Source organism: Phasianus colchicus, chromosome 20 (genome assembly GCF_987193195.1).
Source record: "Phasianus colchicus chromosome 20, bPhaCol1.hap1.1, whole genome shotgun sequence".
Lineage (NCBI taxonomy): Eukaryota > Metazoa > Chordata > Aves > Galliformes > Phasianidae > Phasianus > Phasianus colchicus.
In genome coordinates this window covers 445,856-465,686 of record NC_143455.1, presented here as the reverse complement: position 1 = coordinate 465,686, position 19,831 = coordinate 445,856, and the positions used below count along the sequence as shown (strand labels likewise).

The 19,831-nt window shown below is 44.9% G+C and overlaps 1 protein-coding gene across 1 annotated transcript; it reads right to left on the bottom strand.

The window, feature by feature from the left end:
* Positions 1–3,455: 3,455 nt before the first annotated feature.
* LOC149915330 (uncharacterized) lies at positions 3,456–4,121 on the bottom strand. Its single transcript, XM_090122199.1, has one exon. It carries the CDS (start codon positions 4,119–4,121, stop codon positions 3,456–3,458), a length of 666 nt encoding a protein of 221 aa, XP_089978325.1.
* Positions 4,122–19,831: the final 15,710 nt, after the last annotated feature.

Sequence of the window (19,831 nt, the reverse complement as noted above, 5' to 3'; positions counted from 1 at the left end):
TGAGGCACTGTTTTGCTTTCGGCAGTGGATAGGCCTGCAGTAGCCCATTTGCAGTGTCAGCACAGGTCATGGCATATCTCGCCCCCTCAGACCGAGGAAGGGGCCCAATGTAATCAACCTGCCATCGCTGGAGAGGATTGTGTCCTCTAGCAAGGTGGGCTGTTGTTTTGGGCAACTATCTCAGTCTCATCTTAGAGCAAGCGTTGCAATCTTGACATGCCTGGACGATGTCAGGTAGCTGTATGGGCAGTCCCCATGCTTTAGCAGCTGCCCACATTTCTTTTGTCCCGCATACTGTAGTTTCTGATGCAACCAATGGGCGATGTTCTCAGACGGTGAATTCTCAATCCATCTAACTCGGGCCATCGTGTCAGCTTCATCATTTCCCAGTGACTGTAGGGGCTGATGACCAGAAACATGGTAGATACATATAGTCCTGTGTTTGACTGTATTCCATATGTCTAACCATGTCTTTGCCCCAGATTGGTCGGGCGTGGATAGTCCATTCCTTGGTGGCCCACTGTGCAATCCAAAGAGTGAGCCCCCGGTACACAGCCCAACTATCTGTACAGATATTCAGAATACCATCACCAGGTTCCTTGGTTATAACCATCCACACGGCTCGCAGTTCTGCCCATTGGCTGCTCTGACCATCCCCCTCGTCAAACCAGATTGTCTCACTGGAAGGATGGTATGCTATTGCTCTCCACTTGCTCAGGTTGCCCTTGCTGGACCCATCTGTGTACCAGGCATCTTCAGGGATAGGATATTTCCCCTCCTGAACGGGACTCTTCTCTGGTGGAGCAACCAGTGTTTCTTTTGGTACATCACTGCGATACGTCACTGGGCCTAGGATCTTCTGAAGTTCTTCTTTCAAGGGTGATGAAGACAGACTGCTCCTTGGCTGAGGTAGGCATGCCACTGTTTGTGCTTGGGCCACCCCTGTCTTAGGAAGGTGGGTCAGATCTTTCACCCATCCCTGAATTGGCAGAGTGGTCTTAACTATAACTTCAGCCGTTTGAGTTATTGGCTCTACTGCCTGTAATGCTGAATAGGCAGCCAATAACTGTTTCTTAATCATACTATATCTTTCTTCTGCTCCATGCCAGACCTGAGACCAAAAACCAATGGGGGTCCAAACAGAACTCTGGCGTTGCCATAGGCCCCAACCAAAGCCATCTTGACTAACGTGAACATCCAACTCGGCTGGGAGGGTAGGATCAAATACACCTAATGCCTGGGCTTGTTTAACTGCCATTTTTGCCTGTTGGAAAGCATCCTGTTCTGTTTTCCTCCAATCCCATAGCTGCCCCTTTTTTGTGAGTCTGTACAGTGGCCTTAGCAGCTGCGCTAGGTGAGGTATAAAGGAACGCCAGTAACCCAGTATACCTAGAAACTCTTGCAGCTGCTTCGATGTTGTAGGGACTGGGAACGCCTGAACCTTATCTATGACAGCACCGGGTAGTACTTTGGTCTTTCCTGACCAAACCACCCCCAGGAATTTTACGGACAGGCCTGGACCTTGCACCTTTTGGGGATTTATAGCCCATCCCCTCTGTTGTAAATAGGCGGTTAATGAATCTGCTGCCTGCCCTACTGCCTCCAGTGAGTTGGATGTCAGCGGGACATCATCAGTATAATGATACAAATTAACATCATCAGGTTTTTTCCAATCAGCCAGGTCACGCTCCACTAGATTGTGACAATACGTTGGTGAATGCACGTACCCCTGTGGCAGGACCTGAAAGGTCCACTGCCTGCCTCCCCACGTAAACGCGAATTGACCTTGCGATTCCTCAGCAATTGAGATATTGAAGAACGCATTTGCTAAATCTAGGACACAATGATAGGTTTTCATCTCCCTACTCAATGTATCCATTAGGGAGGCAATATTGGGTATGGCCGCATGAATAGGCGGCATGACCTTATTTAATTCTCTGTAATCTACTGTCATTCTCCACGTGCCATCTGACTTTCGCACTGGCCATATGGGGGAATTATATGCTGTGTGCAGGTCTTATAATGCCCACTTTTTCTAATTCCTGCACAATTCTCGATATTTCATCTTGCCCACCCGGGAGTCTATACTGCCTTACATTAGTAATCCGTCACAGTTTCGGCAGGCAAATAGGCCCATGTTTCACATGGCCTCTTAATATTGCCTGCACCTCCCGACCTCCCGGATACTGATACATCTCTGTCGAAGTCTGAACTCTCCCACAGTTGTCTGGAGAGCCAGACCCCATAGAATATCTATGCCCAAGATGCATTCCTGGACTGGGGCAATAGATACCTTATCCTCCCAGGGTGGGAGATGCCCAACCCCCAGTTTCAACCATGTTTGGGTGACAGGAATAGTCTGTCCCCCAAAACCACCAATCATCACTCTGTCTCCATCAAATTTGGTTGGATTTCCGTAAATAATTGATGTTTCTGCTCCAGTGTCCACTAATGCCATAACTCTTTGAATATTTTTTCGGGACCAATAAATCGTTAATTCTACATAGGGCCTCCGGTCCCGTCTAGAGGCCCTAGGGGGACTAACATCCCTCGTGACACCATGAATTGAGCTATGGCCAATTCTTTTGCTTCTGGTGGCTCAGGCATTGTGGCCTGAGACACCTGAGGCTTTTTTTTTTTTTTCTATTAGGAACAATGAAATCTTCTAAGTTCCATGTCGTTCTTGGCATTCTCTCTATAACCCTTACCCTTGGTTTTTTAGGGTAGTTCTGAAATTTTTTGTTGTTGTTTAGTTGTCTCCAAAGTTGGAGAAGGATATGGTTGGGCTGGCAGTCAATCTTAGCAAATTGGACCCCAGCCCGAATTAAATCATTAAACATTTGTTTTTGGGAGACCCTTATGGGTCCCGATTGAGGAGCTCGAGTAGCTGGCATTTTGTTTTTAGTCATTGGCAGGACCTCGGCTTCTTCTAATGTCCAAATATTGCACCTTGTCCGCAGGCGTTCTGCTTCTCCTAGGTCGGCTACTAATTGGGCAGCCTGCTGGACTACCACTTCTGAGGCCACCAGGGGATTTAATATAGAGACTAAAGTACCATACAGATGAGAGGGAGCTTGTTGTAGAATTAGGTATCTCATCCCCGCTGAGAATTTGACCATATCAGGGCCATCAAGTGTGTCTTCATAAACTGCTTCCCTTATGCCTAGTTCACAGATATAATTTTGAAGGTCCTCCATGGAGGACCACATCCCTGTATGTAGAGATATTTATGAGATTTATTTGGCCATACTATAAGGCAGGTCACCATGAACCATTCTATTATAGAATGGTTTTCATCAGGATATTGATTACCCACATATAACCTCTGCCTGAGTGCAGGATGGACAGTCATCGTGGCCAACTTGGCTATTTCTGGGCCATTCACCAAAACACTTTCTGCCCCAGAATCCACTTAATAACCAAGCTGGCACACTTTCTCTAGGTTTTTGCGGAAATCACTGTACCACATCCATCAGTTCTGTTGCTGCATACAGCTGGGCTTTTACATGCAAGTGAGTCTGGGCAGGGGGCCACTGATCAGGAAGCACCCCTGCTGGTCTGTCCTGTACTTTTTCTTTTTGAGTTATAATAGGACAGACTTCTAGTGTATTTGTCAAATTCGGAGATTCGAGATCTGATTTAGATTTCTTATTTTCCTGATGAACACAGTCTGTTGATTCAGGATCCCGGTCATTGGTTACTGAGATGTTACAAACTTGACCTATTAGAAGATGCAGAATTGGTTTTTTTCTTGTTAATATGCCAAGTTCTTGTTCTAACTTTTCAATACAGTCTTTCAAAAGTTCATTTTCATTCACTAAAGTATTATTCCTCATTTCAGCATTATTTAAAGCATTTAATAGTGGCCATACCACTGTGGAAGCAGCTAATTGTCTTTCTTTCATGATTAATATATCTTTGCCAAGTCCCTGAAAGTAATCTGCCAAGCGATATGGGGAGATGTTTCCCAGAACACATAGGGGACCCCATTTTTCAATGATAACTGCCAGTTCATAATAAGGGGATTCTACAAATCCTGGGATCCTCCCTGGAATCATTTTATCTAGGGGGGTAGTATTCTCCCCCTTAACCCATTTATAGAAATTCCAGAAAAAGGACATGATGTAAATTTTAATATATTTGGCTTGCCTGCCTGGCTCACTAAGTGTATAATCAAAGAATATTGTATAATCAAATAATATTAAGATGTTATAATAATGAAATAAACAAGAGAGTTAGGCAAAGCAAGACAAAGAGAATAGATAGGATGCTTCCCCATATTGTGGGCTTGCACAGGAAACTCCAGTGGAGTGAACCTCCAGAAGAAAGATCCTTCCCTACTAGTGGTCAGCTCTTAAATGGGTCTAGGAGAGGTGGAACCAGGCTCCACCCCTTCCTGCAGCACAGGTGAATTGCTTTCACCTGTGCTCCCATGGGTGACACATTGTTCGCCTCAGGTGATTAATCAGAGGTTCAGGCCGTGACTCAGTTCCCACACAGGAGGCATAAAAGCATTGAAGGAAATGCTGCTGTGCACTGGGCCTGGAGACATCAGCTCACAGCACATCATGACTGGGTGCCTGCAGCCTTTGTGTCTGTCAGGGATTGCTCAGGGCTGTCAGGGCTTTGATGTCAGCGGTCCGTGGCTGTTTTGCTTTCTAGGGCATGGGAACAGATGACAACACACTGATAGGAGTGATGGTGTCCTACTTGGAAATGGATGCGCTGGATGGCAGAAGAGGATTCTGAGCCAAGTATGGGATCATCTTTGTTCCTTCGCAAAGATAAGTTTATAAAAGTGAAACACTTGAAGCTGGATTTGCAGGGTGCCTTGAAGGAGGTGACCCCCACTTGACATCGGTTGGATATTTCAGAGCAGCTGAGATTAAGGGGACATTATAAGTAAAATTCTGAAAACGTTCCTGAATGGTCTAAGTTGTTAAATTGTCTAAAAGAATACAAGCAATGCAAAAAAAAAAAAAAAAAAAAAAAGCAACAAACAAACAACCGCATGTCCTGAAAATAATCCAGCTTTAATAGAGACAGAAAATTATTCACATTCCTCTTTCTTCTTCTCTTAGTGACTAATTTGCTCTCAGAATCACAGAATCACAAAGGTTGGAAAAGACCTATAAGATCATCCAGTCCAACCATCCACCTATCACCAATGGTTCTCGCTAAACCATATCCCTCAACACAACATCCAAACGTTCCTTGAACACCTCCAGGGAAGGGGACTCCACCACCTCCCTGGGCAGCCCATTCCAGTGCCTGACCACCCTTTCAGAGAAGTAGTATTTCCTAATATCCAGCCTGAATCTTCCCTGGCGCAGCTTGAAACCATTCCCTCTAGTTCTATCACCAGTTACACGAGAGAAGAGGCCAACCCCCAGCTCACTACAACCTCCCTTCAGGTAGTTATAGAGAGCAATAAGGTCTCCCCTGAGCCTCCTTTTCTCCAGACTGAACAATCCCAGCTCCCTCAGCCGCTCCTCATAAGGCCTGTGCTCCAGATCCCTCACCATTTTCATTGCCCTTCTCTGGACACGCTCCAGGGCCTCAATGTCTTTCTTGCAGTGAGGGGCCCAGAACTGGACACAGTACTCAAGGTGCGGCCTCACCAATGCTGAGTACAGGGGGACAATTACTTCCCTGCTCCTGCTGGTCACACTACTTCTGATACAAGCCAGGATGCCATTGGCCTTCTTGGCCACCCAGGCACACTGCTGGCTCATGTTCAGCCAAGCATCAACCAACACCCCCAGGTCCATTTCCTCTACACAGTCTTCTAGCCACTCCGCCCCAAGCCTGTAGCATTGCTTGGGGTTGCTGTGGCCAAAGTGTAGGACCCGGCATTTGGTCTTATTAAACCTCATCCCATTGGCTTCAACCCAGCTATCCAGCCTGTCCAGATCCCTCTGTAGGGCCTTGCTACCCCCAGGTAGATCGACACTTCCAGCCAACTTGGTGTCATCTGCAAACTTACTGAGGGTGCACTCAATGCCCTCATCCAGGTCATCAGTAAAGATATTGAAGAGGACAGGCCCCAGCACCGACCCCTGGGGGACACCACTCGTGACCGGTCACCAGCTGGATTTAGCTCCATTGACCCGGCTCTCTGGGCCCGGCCCTCCAGACAGTTCCTTACCCAGCCAAGAGTGTACCTGTCCAAGCCACGGACTGCCAGCTTCTGCAGGAGAGTACTGTGGGAGACAGTGTCAAAGGCTTTGCTGAAGTCTAAGTAGACTACATCAACAGCCTTTCCCTCATCCACCAGGCGGGTCACTAGATCATAGAAGGAGATCAGGTTGGTCAAGCAGGACCTCCCCTTCGTGAACCCATGCTGGCTAGGCCTGATCCCCCGGTTGTCCCGCACTTGCCGCATGATCTCCCTCAAGACAATCTGTTCCATAACCTTCCCTGGCACTGAGGTCAGGCTAACAGGCCTATAGTTCCGCGAGTCCTCCTTACAGCCCTTCTTGTAGATGGGAGTCACATTGGCAAGCCTCCAGTCTTCTGGTACTTCACCAGTCAACAAGGAGTGCTGATAGATGATGGAAAGTGGCTCGGCTATCACCTCCGCCAGTTCCCTCAGCACTCTCGGGTGAATCTCATCTGGCCCCATGGACTTGTGACAGTCCAGTTGGAGTAGCAGGTCTCTGACTGTTTCCTCTTGAATTGTGGGTGGTTTAGTCTGCTCCCCAGCTGAGACTACCAGGTCAAAAAGTGGAGTACCATGAGGATAACTGGTCTGACCTTTAAAGACAGATGAAAAGAAGGCTTTCAGGACCTCTGCCTTTTCCTTATCCTCAATAGTCACATTCCCAGCCTCATCCAGTAAAGAATGGAGATTCTCCTTAGTCCTCCTCTTACTGTTGATATATTTGTAAAAGTGTTTCTTGTTTCTTTTTATCCCAGTGGCCAGGTTGAGTTCGAGCTGGGCTTTCGCCTTTCTGATTTTCTCCCTGCACATCTTAACAACTTCTCTGTACTCTTTCTGAGTTGCCCATCCCTTCTTCCGCAGGAGGTAGATTCTCTTTTTCTCCCAGAGCCTCAAGAATAGTTCCCTATTCATCCACGCCGGTCTCCTTCCCCGCCGGCTCATTTTGCAGCTCAGGGGGACAGCCCGCTCCTGCGCCTGTAAGACTACCTTCTTGAAGAGCAACCAGTTGTCTTGGACCCCTTTACCCTCTAAGACTGAATCCCAGGGGACTCCCCCTACTAGTCTTCTAAACAATTCAAAGTCCGCCCTCCGGAAGTCCAAGGTAACAGTTTTGCTGTTCTTCCTCCTGGCTCCACCAAGAATCAAGAACTCTACCATCTCATGGTCTCTCTGTCCAAGACAGCCCCTGACCTCCACATCTTCCACCAGACCTTCTGTGTTTGTGAACAGCAGGTCTAGCGGGGCAGCTCCTCTCGTAGGCTCTCTCACCAGCTGCATCAGAAAGTTATCCTCCATACACTCCAGAAACCTCCTAGACTGCTTCTTCTGCACTGCGTTGTATTCCCAGCATATGTCAGGGAAGTTGAAGTCCCCCATGAGGACAAGGGCTGGCAATCTCGCAGCTTCTGCCAGCTGCTCATAGAACACCTCATCTGTCTCTTCATCCTGGTTCGGCGGTCTATAGCAGATGCCCACCAATATGTCTGCCTTGTCAGCCCTTCCCCTGATCTTTACCCATAGGGATTCAACCTTATCATCCCCAGCCACAAGCTCAGTAACATCAAAGCACTCTCTAACATATAGAGCCTTCTCTCACCTTCTCTCTCTGCTCTCCTGCTCTCTGCACATGACTTCCCACTTCTTCCATCTTTAGTTCTTTGGTTGAACTCCTGTCTTGTTTATTTCTCCTCCTTTCTACCTTTGGAATCCCTTCCCTGATACTCCTTCCCTTCCTTCTCTTTTCTGTCTTTTCTAACCTCTCTGCTGCCTTCCTCTCCTTTATTTTTTTTTCCTGTACTTTTCTCTCTCTTTTCTCTGCACCATTATTTCTCTTCTTCTTCCTTCTGCAGTTCTGTGCTCTGCTGTTTCCTCCTCTCAATTGTCCCCTGCCCGCTCCTGCTCTTTTCCTATTCTCCTCCTCACTCCTCTGCCCTGTTTCTGCATTACTTCATCCCCCTGCTGCGGCGGATCATCTACTCCTAAGTTCTTCTCCCTTAGTGCTATCCTCTGCTCTTCTGCTGTGTAATTCTTCCCTTTGTCCTTGCTCCTCTTCAGCTGGCTATTAATTCTCCACATAATGGCTCCTATTGTGCTATTTTTTCTTCCCCGTATTCTCACTCTTCCTTCATCTGCACTCCTGCCATTCTTTTTTCTCTCTCTCCTCTCTCCTCTGTCTTCTGCATTTCAACTCCCTGGCTGCCGCTCTTCTTCCTGTTTCTGCACCGCTCTTCTGCATCTGCACTGCTGTTCTGCTGTTTTTTTTTTTTCCCTGCTTCCTCACTCCTCGTTCCTCAGTACTAGCTCTACTCTTGTGCACTTCTTTCTTCCCTCTATCCTCAATCTTTCTTTTGCATCCACATGCCTCTTAGGCTCTTCTTTCTTCCTTGTGCCCTCCCTGCTCTTTCCTCTGCATTCTCACACTCCCTCTCCTGTCCTTTTTTGTCCCCTGCTTCCTCACTCCTCTTTCTTTTGCATCAGCACTCCTCTTCTGCTGTACTTTCTTCTGTTTCCACACTTCTCTTTATTCTGCATCTCTGCTCTATCTCTACTCAGTCCTCTTTCATCTTCATTTGTTCTTGTGCTGTTCTCTCTTTCCCTGTATCCTCACTCCTCTTTCTTCTATATCTGCTCTTCTTCCTTTGTTTTCCTCACTCCTCTTCTGCATATGCACTCCACATCTGCTGTCCTTTCTTCCCTGTATTCTCACACATCTTCCTTCTGCACCTGCTCTCCATTTTGTCTGTTCTTTCTTCCATTTATCCTCACTCTTTTATTTGCATCTGCACTCCTCTTCTGCTGTTCTCTCCTCCCTGTGTCCTCACTCCTCTCCAGCATCTCCATGCCAGCTGTTCTGTTTTTTCTTCCTTCTATACTCAATCCTCTTTCTTCTGCATCAGTACTCCTTTTCCATTTGTACGCCTCTTAGGCAGTTTGTTCTTTTCTATGCTTGCTGCTCTTTCTTCTGCATTCTTTCTCTGCTTCTCCTGTTCTTCATTCCCTGCTTCCTCACTCCTCTTTCCTCTGCATCAACACTGCTCTTCTGTTGGACTTTTTTCCATTTTCCATACTTCTCTTTCTTCTGCGTCTGCACTCCTCTTCAGCTGTTCTTTTTTCATTCTGTCCTCACTCCATTCTTCTGCATCTCCCCACCTCTTCTGATCTTCTTTTCAATCTCCTCACTCATTTTTCATCTGAATCTGCACTCTTCTCCTATTCATTTTTCTGTGCTTCCTCCCTGTTCTTTCTTCTGCATCTGAGCTCCTCTTCTGCTGTTCTTTCTTGCCTGTATAAACATTCCTTTTTCTTCTGCATGTCTGCACTCTTCTCCTGTTTTCTTATCTCTTTTCTCTTTTTCTTCATTTGTACTCTTCTGCTGCTGTTTTTTCCCTGCCTTTTCTCTCTTTCATTTGCATCTGCACTACTATTCTGCTGTACTTTCTTCCTTCTATCCTCACTTTCTTTTGCAGCTGCACTCTTCTTAGGCTTATCCTTCTACCCTATATCCTCACTGCTCTTTCCTCTGCATTCTCACTCTTTTTTTTTTTTTTTTTTTCCCCCTGCATCCTTACGCTTCTGGATCCTCCCTCATCTTCTGCTGTTCTTTCTTCCTTGTTTCCTCACTCCTCTTCTGCATAGGCACTCCACATGTGCTATTCATTCTTCTCTGTATTCTCACTGCTTTTTCTTGTGCATCTGCTCTCCTCTTCTGCTGTTCTTTCCTCCCTTTTTCCTCACTCCTCTTTCTACTGTGTATGTACTCCAGTTCTTCTGTTCGTTCTTCCCTGTATCCTCGCATGTCTTCCTTCTGTTTGCTCTCCACTAGAGGCTGTTCTTTCCTCCTTTGATCCTCGCTCTTTCATTTGCTGCTGTACTCCTCTTCTGTTCTGTCTTCTATTTATCCTCACTCATTCTTTCTTCTGCATCTGTGTTCCCTTTCTATAGTTCTTTCTTCCCTGAATCCTCAGTCCTCTTTCTTTTGCTGCTTTTTTTTTTCCATTTTCTCACTGCTCTTTATTCTGCATTTATGTATGCTGCACTCCTCTTCTGCTGTATATTCTTTCCTGTATAATCACTCCTCTTTCTTCTGCATCTGCAGTCGTCGTTTTCTGATCCTTCTTCCCTGTCTCCTTTCTTCTCTATCTGCACTCTTTTTCTGCTTTCCTTTCTTCCCTCCTTCCTCTTTCTTCTGCACATGAACCCCATTTCTGCTCTTCCTTCCCTCTCCACTCTCCTCTTTCTCTGTATCCGTTCTCTTCTGCTATCCTTTCTCCCGTATAACCTCACTTCTCATTTTTCTGCATCTGCACTCATTATCTTTCATCCCTGTATTCTCACTTCTCATTCACCTGCAGCTGCAGTCCTCTTCTGCTCTCCTTTCCTCCTTATATCCTCACTCGCCTTTTTTCTGCCTCTGCATTCCTCTTGTATTCACACTCTTCTTCTCCTGTTCTTTCTTCCTCATGTCCTTTCTTCCTTTCTTTCTTCCTTTTCTTCTGCATTTTCTCTCCTCTTCTGCTGTTCTTTCTTCCCTGTATCCTCACTCCTCTTCCTTCTGCATATACACTCCTTTCTTGGTCATCTTTGTCTCCTCACTGCTTTGTTCTGTATCTGCACTCCTGTTCTGCTCTCATTTCTTCCCTGTAACCTCATTACTATTTTTTATACCTGCACTCCTTCTGCTGTTCTTTCCTCCCTTTCTTCTACTTCCTTTTTCTTCTGCATCTGCACTCTTCTTCTGTCTTCTTGTGTGTGAATTCACTTTTTATCTGCATCTGCACTCCCCTTCTGCAGTTCTTCCTTCCCTGTCTACTCTCTCCTTTTTCTTCTGTATCTGCACTTCTCTTCTCCTTTTCTGTCTTATATTAGTTCTCTGTCCACTTTACTCTGCATCTGCCCTCCACTTGTTTTCTTGGTTTTCCCCTGTCCTTACTGCACTTTCTTCCATCTGTGCTCCCCTTCTGTTGTTTTTCTTCCTTGTCTACTCACTGCCCTTTCTTCTGTGTTGCGCTCCTTACTGCTGTTCTGTCTACCCTCACTACTCTTGCTTCTGCATCTACAGTCCTCTTCTTCTCTTCCTTCTTCCATGTCCTCACTCCTGTTTCTCCATCTGAACTCCTCTTCTGCTGTATTTTCCCTGCATCCTCACTCACCTTCATCAGCTTTACTCTTCTGCTGTTCCTTCTTTCCTCTATCCTCACTTTCTTCTGCATATGCTCTCCACATCTGCTGTTCTTTCTTTGTATGCACACTGCTCTTTCTTGTGCACTTGCACTCCTCTTCTTCTGTTCTTGTCTGCATGCTAATGAACTCTCGGGAATGTAATGAATATGGATCTGAATTCCTGGAAAATGGATTGTGTATTAGTTCAGCCTATATCTGTAGCACGCTTTTTCCTGACAGTGTGCAGTTCTGGTGGAGCTCTCCCCGTTGCACCAGGGTGATTGTGCATTGCTAATAAAAGACACCTGTTCTATATCCTTACAGGCTATAGGGCTTGATTTCCACACATCAATCTCTACACTGAATCTGCTGGTGACATCAGAAGTGGTAGTCCAATTGGCTGCCCAATTAGTGGCTGACCTGGGAGAAACAGAGACAGACACACAGATACAACCTGGCATTCTGCCTTGCTTTCTCCTCCTGTCTGTGCTCATTCCTAGAATCCTGCACGTTTCCTTTGTTTTTTTTCTTCTATGCTTTGCTGTGCTTTGCTGTTTTTTCCTTTACTTTGCAATTGTTTTCTTTCCTATTTGCTTTTTCTTTCTTTGTTGTTTTCTGTGTTTTCTTTCTTTTTCCTTGTCTTTGGTTTTGTTTGCTTTTTTCCTTATATTTATTTTCTTTGCATTGCTTTTTTATTTCCTTTTCATTGCTTTGCTTGTCTTTTTTTTTTTTCCTTTTTTTTCCCAACTGGTTTTCTTTGTTTTTCAGAGCTGTGCTTTGCTTTTTCTCCCACTGTTTTTTTTGTTTTGTTTTGTTTTGTTTTACTTTTGTTTTTCAGCTTTGCTTTTCTCTGCTTTGCTTTGTGTTGCTCTCTCATTTCTTCTTTTTTTCTTTCTTTAAATTTCTTTGTTTTTCTTTTTTGTTTGCTTTGAATTTTCTTTATTTGATTTCTATTATGTTTTCTTTGCACAGCTTTTAAAAATTACTTTTCCAACTTTTCCAATGATTTCCCACCTTTTCCCACGCTTTCCTATTTCTCTTCTTTTCCCTTGCTTTCCTATCATTTACCATCTTTTTTTCTACCTTGTCCCATGCTTTCCCAATTTTTCTGACACTTTTCACACCAGCATCGCTTCCCCAGTTGTATCACCACCTAATCCCATCACTGCCCCATAGCTGCTCTGCACCATACAGTCTCATCTCGTCTCATCCTCAGATTGATACCCTAAGACAAGCACTGAGTCAGCCACGGGAGCACAGGTGAAGACAATTCAGCTGTGTGACCAGAAGGGCTGCACCTCTCCTGGACCCCGCTGAAAGGCTGAGTGCCACTGAGGAAGGATCTCTCTCTGGAGATTGTTTCTCTTGGAGTCTTTTCCTGCGAGCCCAGCTCACAGGTAAGCTTTCCATTCATTTCTGATTATTTCTCTCTAACACGATAATCTTTCCAGCCTGACTTCTCTGTATCCTTATTGATTTGCATCTGGATACTGGTTGTTTATACACTTGGCGAGGCAGGCAGGCCAAATATACTGTCAGGAAAGAAAGAAGGGTGGTCATGGTGGGCGACTCCCTTCTCGGAGGAATGGAGGGCCCCATTTGCAGACTTGATCCGAACCATTGGGAAGTGCACTGCCTTCCTGGGGTCAGGGACATAACCAGGAAACTCCCAAAGCTGTTTAGGTCTACTGATTATTTTCCTTTACTCGTAGTTCAGGTTGGCATTGATGAAATTGCTCAGAGAAGCCTATGAACCATGAAAAGAAATTTCAGGGGTTTAGGGCGTTTAGTTCAAGGAGCAGGAGCTCAAGTGATTTTCTGTTCTATGCCTTCAGAGGGGCAGTGAGGGACATGGAGCGGGCTTGGAAAGCACAAGAAATGAATTGGCTCTGAGGCTGGTGTCGAGCCAGAAACCTTGGGTTCTTTGATCATGGAGCAGTTTTCTCAGCCCCTGGCCTGTTGTCCATCCACCTGTCTCAAAGAGGGTGACGAATCCTAGCTCAGGAGCTAGCAGGGCTTATCAAAGAGCTTTAAACTAGCTACGACGGGGGAAGGGGACAAAACAGGGCTCACAAGAGATGAGCCCAGGGGAATGATGTTTGAGCTGCGGGTGAGGCAGATGACTCTGCTGAAGTGTCTACACCAGTGCACGCAGCATGGGCAAGAAGCAGGAGGAGTTAGAAGTCATTGTGCGGCTAACTGTGACCTAGCCGCTATTACCAAAACATGGTGGGACCACTGCCACGACTGGAGAGCTGTGATGAATGGCTACAAGATCTTCAGAAGAGATAGACGAGGAAGGAAGGGTGGTGGTGTGGCTCTTTATATTAAAGACTGTTTTGATGTTGAAGAGCTTGGGGTTGGGAATGATAAAGGAGTGTCTATGGGTAAGGATTGGGGGAAGGCCTGTAGGGGCAACATCTTGGTGCGGTCTGTTATAGACTGCCTAGTCAGGATGAAGAGAAGGATGAGGCATTCTATGAGCAGCTTGAGGAAGTTGCACGATCACCAGCACTCATTCACATGGGAGACTTCAACTTCCCTGATATATGTTGGAAATATAACACAGCACAGAAGAAGCAGTACAAGAGGTTTCTAGAGTGTGTGAAAGATAGCTTCCTTATGCAGCTGGTAGGAGAGCTGACCAGGGGTGGTGCCCTGCTAGACCTGCTCTTCACTAACAGAGAAGGACTGGTGGGAGATGTGAAGGCTGAGGACTGTCTTGGGCAGAGCGACCATGGGATTGTTTAATTTTCTATTCTTGGAAATGTCAGAAGGGTGACCAGCAAAACTGCTATCTTGAACTTCAGGAGGGTGGACCTGTTCAGGACACTTGTAGCACAGGTCCCCTGAGAGTCGCTCCTTAAGGGTAAAGGAGTCCAGGAAGCCTGGACACTCCTCAAGGTGGAAACCTTAAAGGCACAAGAACAGGCTGTCCCTGAGTACCCTAAGGTGAGTTGTATGGTGATGACCGGTGTGGATGAACAGAGAACTATTGTTGAGACCCCAGAAGAAAAAGAGAGTCCATGTCCTCTGGAAGAAGGGACAGGCTACTTGAGGAGATTACAAGGAAGTTGCGAAGGTATGCAGGGAGGAAGTTAGGAGGGCAAAAGCCCAACTTGAACTCGGATTCAAAATTCAAAAGAGAATAGGAAATGCTTTTATAAATATATCAACGGTAAGAGAAGAACCAATTTCCATCCTTTACTTGATGCAGCAGGGAATGTGACCACTGAGGATACGGAAAAGGCTGAGGTCCTCATCGCCTTCTTTGCATCTGCCTTTAACAGGCAGATCAGTTATCCTCAGGGCACTTTATGCCCCAATCTGGAAGTCTGGGATGCTATGCAGAATTCACCCCCGGTGATTCAGGTAGAGACGGCTAGAGAGCTCCTCCTCCATCTGGACTGTCACAAGTCCATGGGACCAGACAGACTCCATCTTAGAGTGCTGAGGGAGCTGGCAGGGGTGATAGCTGAGCCACTCTCGGCCATTTACCAGTGTTCCTGGTTATCTGGAGAGGTCCCAGAGGATCGGAGGCTTGCTGATATGACTCCCATCTACAAGAAGGGCTGTAAGGAGGATCCGGGGAACTACAGGCCTGTCAGCCCGACCTTGGTACCAGGGAAAGTTATGGAGTAAATCATCTTGGGTGAGATCATATGGCGTGTGCGTAGCGTCCAGGGGATCAGACCCAACCAGCACAGGTTCATGAAAGGCAGGTCGAACTTGACCAACCTCATCTCCTTCTACGACTGGGTGACCAGACTGGTAGACAAGGGAAAGGCTGTTGATGCAGTCTACCTAGACTTCAGCAAAGCCTTTGACACGGTCTCTCACATATTCTCCTGGGGAAACTGGCTGTCCGTGGCCTGGACTTTGGGTAAGGAACTGGCTAGAGGGCCATGGAGCTAATGGAGCTAAGTCCAACTGGCAACCCATTACAAGTGGTGTCCCTTAGGGGTCGGTACTGGGGCCTATCTTGTTTAATTTCTTTATTGATGAGCTAGATGAGGGCATTGAGTGTACCCTCAGTAAGTTTGCAGGTTACACCAAGTTGGGAGGTGGTGTTGTCTCGCTCCAATTTATAGAAGAAAGAGCAGGTTCTTTAATATCTGTATACCCAGCATGAGATTAAGAAACAACGGTTCCAATGTTGGTCCGACCAGTTTATTACAGATCTTAATTAGGGAGATGGGGAAGGGGAGGATGGACACCATTATGAATTGGAGTAATGGGGAAGGGAAGGAGGGCGATAGAAAAGATAGGAAAGAAGAATCAAGGAGTCTTTATAGGAAGCAAGAGGGAGATAGTCACCACCATGGATCCAGCGTGGTTCGTAGTTCAGTCATTGATCTTCAGTAGTGGTGGGTCATCTCCTTGGAGTGGCAGCTTGTGGCTTTGGAATCCTAGCAGAAACTCCTTATCTTCCTGGCCTTGCCAGCAGATAAGATGTATCAGGGATGCCCATCTGCATCCTGTTTTTCACAGGACACAATGGTATCATTCCCCAGTTTTCCATACCAAACTGGAGCAATTTAGTCACACGCCAGATCTTTTGCCGGTAAACATTCCTGAGCACTCTCTTCCAGAGGTAAGCAACTCCGGAGATAGTGTCTTATTTTTGGAAGAAAATGCCGTCCTTTTTGTGAAAAACGAGCATTTCGGAGAGAAAATGTCATCTATTTGGGAGAAAGTTGGTATTTCTGGAGAAAATATCATATGCTTGGGAAACAGCTGGTATTGTGGGAGAAAATGTCCTCTTTTTGGAGAAAATGTCATCTTGAGGATTGTAATGTCGTATTGTTTGGAGAAAGCATGAGGCATTTCTAAGAAAAGTGGTATTCCCAGGAGACAGTCACATATTTTCGGGAAGGGGGGTGAGGTCATTTATCCGTGAAAAAGCTGGTATTTCTGGGGGAAAACATCCTATACTGAAGAGACAACTGGTCTTTCTGGCAGGAAATGTCACCCCTTTGGGAGATGAAACGGCCGTCTGATAGTTAGGAGTGTGAAGTAGTATAATGGGGAGGAAATGGGAAGTATTTGTAAGAGAGCTGGTATTTCTGGGAGAAAAGATGGTATTTCCGGGGGGAAATGTCCTCTCTTTGAGGGAATGCTGGTATGTCTGGAAGGAAATCTATTTTTGGAGGAAACTGCAATAGGGAGGATAGAAAAGTGGTCTTTCTGGTCGAAAATGTCCTCTCTTTTGGGAGAAGGCTGGTATTTCCGGGCAAAAATCGTGTATTTCTGGAGGGAAATGTGGTCTCTCGAGTTGCAATGTGGTATTTCTGGGAGGAAAGGCAATCTACGTGAGAGAAAAGTGGTACTTTGTGGAGAATCTCTCCTATGTTTGGCTGCAAATGTCACCTGGAACAGTTGAAAGTAGTATTTTTTTGGAGAAAATGACAGTTCTGATGAAGAAAAGTGCTATTTCTGGGAGACTCTACCATCTTTGGTTGGAAAAGGTCCCATCTTGCAGAGAATGCTAGTATTTCTGGGAGAGAAGACCATCTAGTTTTGAAAAAGCAGGGAGTAGTGAGAGGAAAGGTCCTAGTGTTTGGGGTGAAAACAACATCTGGAGAGGATGAGCATGGTGTTTCTGGAAGACAAAGTTCTTGTATTTCCGGGAGAAAAGTGGTATTTCTGGGAGAAAATGTCATCTCTCAGGCAGAAAGCTGGTATTTCTGTGGTCCAATGCCCTATTCTTGATGGAAAGTATCATCGTGTGGAGTGTGAAGTAGTACTTGTGGGATGAAATGCCATCTCTGTGGGAGAATGGTGGTATTTTGTCGAGATAATGTCATATGTTTGGAAGAAAGCTGGTTTTTCTGTCAGAAAATGTGATAGTTTTGGCTGAAAATGACGTATTGGGTATTGGAGTGTTGTATTTTTTGGAGAAGAAGGAAACTGATATTTCTGGGAGAAAATATCATGGATTTGGAAGAAAAGTTCATATATCTTTGACAAAGCTGGCATTTCTGGGAGAAAAGATGGTATTTCCGGGGGAAAATGTCCTCTGTTTCGGGGAATGCTGGTATGTCTGGAAGGAAATCTAATTTGGGAGGAAACTGTGATATGAAGTCTAGAAAAGTATGATGGTAAGTCTCATCCTGTGGAGTGTGAAGTAGTACTTGTGGTAGAAAATGTCATCTGTTTGGGAGAATGGTGATATTTGTGGGAGACAAGATCGTATTTTTGTTGGAAAAAGTCACCTTTGGCATTGTCATATAGTATTTTGTGGATGAAGCGTGAAGCATATCTCAGAAAAGCTGTTTTTCTGGTAGAAAACTTCATCTGTTTGGGGAGAAGGCTGTTTTTTCAGGGAGCAAGTCTCCTTCTTTGGGGAGGAAATGTCCTCTTTTGGATGGCCGAGTAGTACTTGAGGGAGGAAATGCCACGTATTTGGGAGAAGGGTGGTATTTGTGGGGGGAAATGGCATAGGTCTGGTAGAAAATGTATTCTGGAGGATTAAAACATGATAGTTGTGGTGGAATAGATCGTGTGTTTGGGCAAAAAGCAGTATTTCTGGGAGCTAATCTCATTGGATTGGAGAAAGCTGGTATTTCTGGGAGCTAATGTGTTCTTTTTGGAAGAAGATGCCATCCTCTGGGTGAAAAACGGGAATTTCTGGGAGAAAATGTCATCGAATGAGGAGAAAGCTGGAACTTCAGGGAGCAAATGAGATAAATGAGGGAGAAAAGTGGGAAACGGTGGGAAAGACTGTCTTGTAGAGGAGAGCAACTGCGGTATTTTTGGTGTGCCAAGTGGTCTTGGGGAGAAAATATGGTAAACACGGGAGAAAATGTCCACTGGAGGAGTGTCAAGTAGTATTTTGGAGAGAAAATGTCAGGTATTTCTCAGAAAAGTGCTTTTTCGGGGAGACTTGATCTCTGTGCTCAAATGACATATTTCTGGGAGAAAATGTCTGATGTGGGGGGGAGAAGGTCATGTATCCGTGAGAAAGCTGGTATTTCTGGGAGAAAATGCCAGGTATTGGTGAGAAAACAGATGCTTGAGAGGGAAAAGGCCATATTTTTATTTTTTTATATATATATATAAATGTAAGAAAAGGCCATCTCTTTGGGATCTGGTAAGAAGTGTATATATAAAAAAAATAAAAATAGGTATGTTGCTTCCAGACGGTGTTCTTCTACTTTTGAATTAGTTTTGGCTCAAAAACTTCCTGAGTCATGTGGTTCTACTGCATATTTATTGAACTTTAAATGGCTCTTACATATTATTTCCCAGTTTACATTCTTAACCCCACAAAAGCCTTCAGTATTGATAGCATTTTAGTAATAAGCTTAACAGATTGTCATCCCTTTTCCATGCATAATCTCTGTTTTTCTTTGAATCTATCATAATTTGAAGCATAATATATCTTTGCTGAGACTGTGAAAAGTTGATCTCTCCATACTCCATGTCACATGCTGCCAAGAGGTCACCCCGTAGCCTTCTTTTAACCAGGCTGAACAAGTCCATGTCCCTTAGCCTGTCTTTGTAGGGGAGGTGCTCCATCCCTCTATCATCTCTGTGGCTCTCCTCTGGACCTTAACAACTCCCTTTCCTTCTTGTATTGGGGGCCCCAGACCTGAACATAATACTCCAGATAACGCTTAATGCTTGAATCTTTCTACAAATCTGCTCATTTATGATTAGCTGCTATGATTAGCTGTGTCAATGCACACAATGGTAAAATATTCTTACATTCTAAGAAAACATGTCTATTTAAAATTCAGAGTTTAGATAGAAATATAGTGTCTAACTTGTAGATGTCTGAACTGATGAACATTCCTCTGATTATTAATGCAGTAATGCAGCATCTCATTTGAGCCTAAAGAGTTCTGGTCACTCACTCAAATATTTCAAGCACTTGGATGTTTGATGTAGCTGTCAATAGGAATTGCAAAGTCGGAGCTCCACACAACAGATGTCCAGGGTAGCCCTATGGATTTAATTCTGCTTTCTGCAATATAGCTTCACAAGGCTGTGATTAGAATCAACCACTTACATATTCTTATCATTTACTGCATTAGTGCATTAGCAAATATGCAAGTCAGCCTTCAGCTTTTCAGTTTACAGATGATGCGCAATGAAAGCAGAGCGGATTTATTGATTAACTTGTTGGAATAAAAGATACTACAAAGTTGCTTCCTTTTACAAGCACTTCTCAGATGTGATCAACCAGCTCCTAAACACATGCAGTGACTTAAGATGTCTTAGACATCTTAAGATGATTTAAGACATGTGAGACACAAAAGGATTTTTTTTTTTTTTTTTTGAAGTAGAGCCAAAGAAAATGAGCTACAGTTGCAAAATAGACTTTCAAGTTGTAAAATAAATATTCAAACAATTTATTTAATACTGGCTACTTTATAAATATCTTACACTGAAACCTGACTTAGGTATATTTTGATTTAGAAATCAAATTTAATGTATGAAAAGTTAGTATGTTAGCTATGTCATTTCCTCCCAGAAATGCCACTTTTCCCTTGGAAATTTCAC

Coding starts and splice junctions, on each gene's coding strand:
- LOC149915330 (XM_090122199.1), bottom strand. CDS start 4,121: ATGTCCTTTTTCTGGAATTTCTATAAATGGGTTAAGGGGGAGAATACT.